This window comes from Miscanthus floridulus, unplaced genomic scaffold (assembly GCF_019320115.1).
Source record: "Miscanthus floridulus cultivar M001 unplaced genomic scaffold, ASM1932011v1 fs_875_5_6, whole genome shotgun sequence".
Lineage (NCBI taxonomy): Eukaryota > Viridiplantae > Streptophyta > Magnoliopsida > Poales > Poaceae > Miscanthus > Miscanthus floridulus.
In genome coordinates this window covers 56,644-60,000 of record NW_027097386.1, presented here as the reverse complement: position 1 = coordinate 60,000, position 3,357 = coordinate 56,644, and the positions used below count along the sequence as shown (strand labels likewise).

The 3,357-nt window shown below is 43.1% G+C and overlaps 1 protein-coding gene across 1 annotated transcript; it reads right to left on the bottom strand.

The window, feature by feature from the left end:
- Nucleotides 1-46: 46 nt before the first annotated feature.
- On the bottom strand, nt 47-2,170 carry LOC136533391 (alpha-L-arabinofuranosidase 1-like; the record flags this gene model as incomplete). The annotated part of the gene is made up of 6 exons (XM_066525948.1): nt 1,930-2,170; nt 1,173-1,397; nt 1,013-1,067; nt 700-896; nt 277-398; nt 47-194 (listed from the first exon to the last, which is right to left on the bottom strand). Coding segments are annotated over exons 2-6 (699 nt in total), but the record flags the coding sequence as incomplete, so codon positions are not given.
- Between the last annotated feature and the right edge of the window lie 1,187 nt (nt 2,171-3,357).

Sequence of the window (3,357 nt, the reverse complement as noted above, 5' to 3'; positions counted from 1 at the left end):
TAATTGTGTTTTTCACTATGCAGACTAATAAAATAATATAACATACCTTGTATGTGTCTTCAGGCATGAGTGATACTTGATCAAGCCATACAACTCCTTTTTTGTTAGTTGTTATTTGAAGCCTTGAGGTTCTATTGGTTCCTTTAGCAACCAGCTTCTGCTCCACTTTTGTCCAATTTGATGTGCCAGAAACTCTGCAGCAGTGCAATCCCTTCAGCTATTATGAATAAGGAAATATTCTCCTTCTTTCTAAACATTGTGAGAAAAAACACTAACGTTATCGTAGTTGATGCCAAGTTTTGCAACCCATCAGAGTTTGTTAATGAAACTGTTAAATCCATTGTTTCTGGAGACTTAACATACATAATGAGATTGTAAGCCTTCCCATCTTCTATGTTCTGTAAGTTGAAATGGTAGCATTATAGAAAACAAAAGGTAGAAAGGGTATGAAAACAGAACATGTACTGAATATCTGCCTAACATCAGAACATAAAAGGTAAAAAACTACCAGAACAATACAAAAAAAAAAACCAAATTGTTACTGCTTCTGAAATTATCCTTTTGCTACTGTTATTGCTTCTGAAAATTGGCATCCTAGTTAATTAAATAACCAAATTGTTGATATTAACAAAATACTTCTTTACGAAACTATCCATTTCTAACACTTATATGAATAAGAAATACATGATGAAATCATACCATGCCCCAAAAACCTGGGTTGTAAACACCAACACCACCAGCTGGGCAGTTATTACAGAGGACCTCCATCCTCAGAGCAACAATGTTTCGACTGAAACATGATGTACGATCAGTCGCCACGAATATGGAGGAGTCATCTCCAATGATGGACCACGGGGCAATGTTTGATGGAGTATGAGAGCCTCCAGCTTCGAAACCTAAAGTAAAAATCCAGCTCGAAAACCTTGAACATCAACATCGGCGGCAACTTTCAAAATAAGTGCATCCAGTGGCATTTCAAAAGGCACACAAAAATCAAGAATAGCTGAGGTACCTCTGTTACTGACAAGCTCTGCCCATATACCACCAGCTCCTGCATGGTTGATCTCCTACAGTGGGTCATGTAGTATATTTTGGATTATTCTTTCTGATTATATGTGGTCAAACATAAGAAGCCGACGGAACTAGCATCTACCAATGAACTACTTCCTCACCTCAAAAAATATCCCAAACAGTGTTTCAGGAATCTTCCGGGCAAGTTGCGGCGAGGCATCAACCTTGAGGGTTGCTGTCTGGGTGGCCTCTATTTCTAAAGGCCGACATCTGCAGCCCACGCAGAATAGAAGCAGAAGGCAGAAGATTGTAGCAGAGAAGGCTTGCTTGAGATCCATAGGCTTCCAGTCTTCCACTTGTGGTAAGCACTAATGCAATGAGTGTGTCTGTTGGAGAAATAGAGTATAATTGGCAGGTCAGTTGAGTTAGATGGAAACAGAAGCCACTACAGCATGGCATCTCCATTTTAGAGAGAAATGGAGAAGCATCAGATCAGAACAATCAAAAGGCAAACACATAGTACTGGTGCATATTGAGTTATCGACCCCCCCAATTTGGATAAACATCAACCAAAACAGTGAACATAAGGTAGCTACTTTACATTCAGATGTACATAGGATTTTTTTTTTAAAAATAAAATAAAATTGATTTGGTAAATCACTACAAATATGCAAAGAAGGCCTTTTGAGATTATGTCATCAGACAGAAGCACATGGGCACCTGGGATTGTGTTCCAGTTAAAGCAGGGAGCTTGTTTTGTCTCGCAAAAGAAAGAAACGGAGGCCGTCTTGGGAATTCCATCAAACTACTCGCCTGCACCAACCAGGCAACCACCAACACAAACTCCACCCAAAATCGGCAACTGAAGACAAAAGATTCCGAAGCAGAATTGGAGTCTGTCGTCGTGGAGTGTCTCACCATGCATCCACCATCCGATGCCTCCTTTCCAAATTCCAAAGGAAGAAGCGATCGAGCTACCGGATGCGAGTGCCCGGCCGGGGCCCCCTGCGCTTAAGTAGAAGAAGAAGGCGGAAGCAGTGGCTTTGAAGGGAAGCGTGCCTACGCTACGGACTATGGAAGCCACGCGAGGGGTGGGGGGGAGGGAGACCTATCGGGTGCCGGAGACGGCGGACGTCAGGGTCGCGCCGCGGCGTGGCCACAGTTTTTTTTTTTCCCTCTCATGCAGTGGTCATTTAGAGGAGATACACGCCAGTGCTTGGCTGGCTACAAGCACCTAAAGACTCTGATGGCGACGACTCGATCCTAGAGTAACTCTTCTTTGTCGTAAAATTCATGATTATGTAATTATATTCGTGTGTTATGCTTTGCTTGTGTAGCTTCTAGCTTTGGTAATCTTGGATTACTGTGGCCATAAGGATAATAACAAAACTTCTTAAAGCTTAATGAAAAATGTGCTTCGACGGGATCACTAAAAAAAAGAGTATACGTTCGTGCACACGCATACGGATCTTGAAAAGCGCGTTGTTTCTGACATCACCGAAATCCACTAATTTAATAGACGAGAGCAGAAATGCCGAAAAAATCCCGAACAATGGTGAGAGGCACGCGAGTTGATCAGGGATCGAACTCGGGTGGGCTGCTCGCAAGCCGGCGCAGCTAGCCAACCGAGCCATGCTCGGTCCTCGGCGTGGCCACAGTTGCTTGCCTTGCCGGGGTTGTTGGCTTCGTTCGGCGGCGGTTGGCTGCGCGCGCCCGCCGACACGTGGGTCCCACGGCTGTCAGCGACAGCGGCGCTGTCGCCTTATCCGCATCCATCATCACTTCCATTTTTTTTTTTGGTTCAATCAAAGCATTGGTTTTGGATTATATTTCTGCCGGCGCATTAATCATGGAAACGGGAACGGACGAAGGGCGTCGTAGTGGAACGACTTTTGGAGCCTGGTTTGGTTGTGGCCGTATCTATGTTGTCTTATATGCCTGTTTGCTAATCGTCAGAACTTACTCAGGCCTGTTTGAATCATCTAAAGTTTTCATAAGTTGGTCGATTGAATAGTTCAAAATAGTTATGAGCCAGACTATAGTTGTGTTTGTTCAGCTTCTGGAAAACATTTCTCCTGTCAAAAAACAGAACGCTATCAAAATGAGTGGAACTTGAAGCTTTTCCAGAAACAGCTCTTTTGCGTATTATGATTTTCGCAGTTGGACCCTTCGTTTAGCTTTCTGCTCTTCCAAATATATGGAAATAGAGAGATGTCTCAGATAAAATGAGAGGGAATAGGTTTGTTGCATCAGAACCTAGAAATGAAAATTCTGATCCCGGTTAAAGTTACACATGTTGGCAGGCAATTTTGTTAAAACAGAATCCGGAAGTACCAAAAGCGAGAT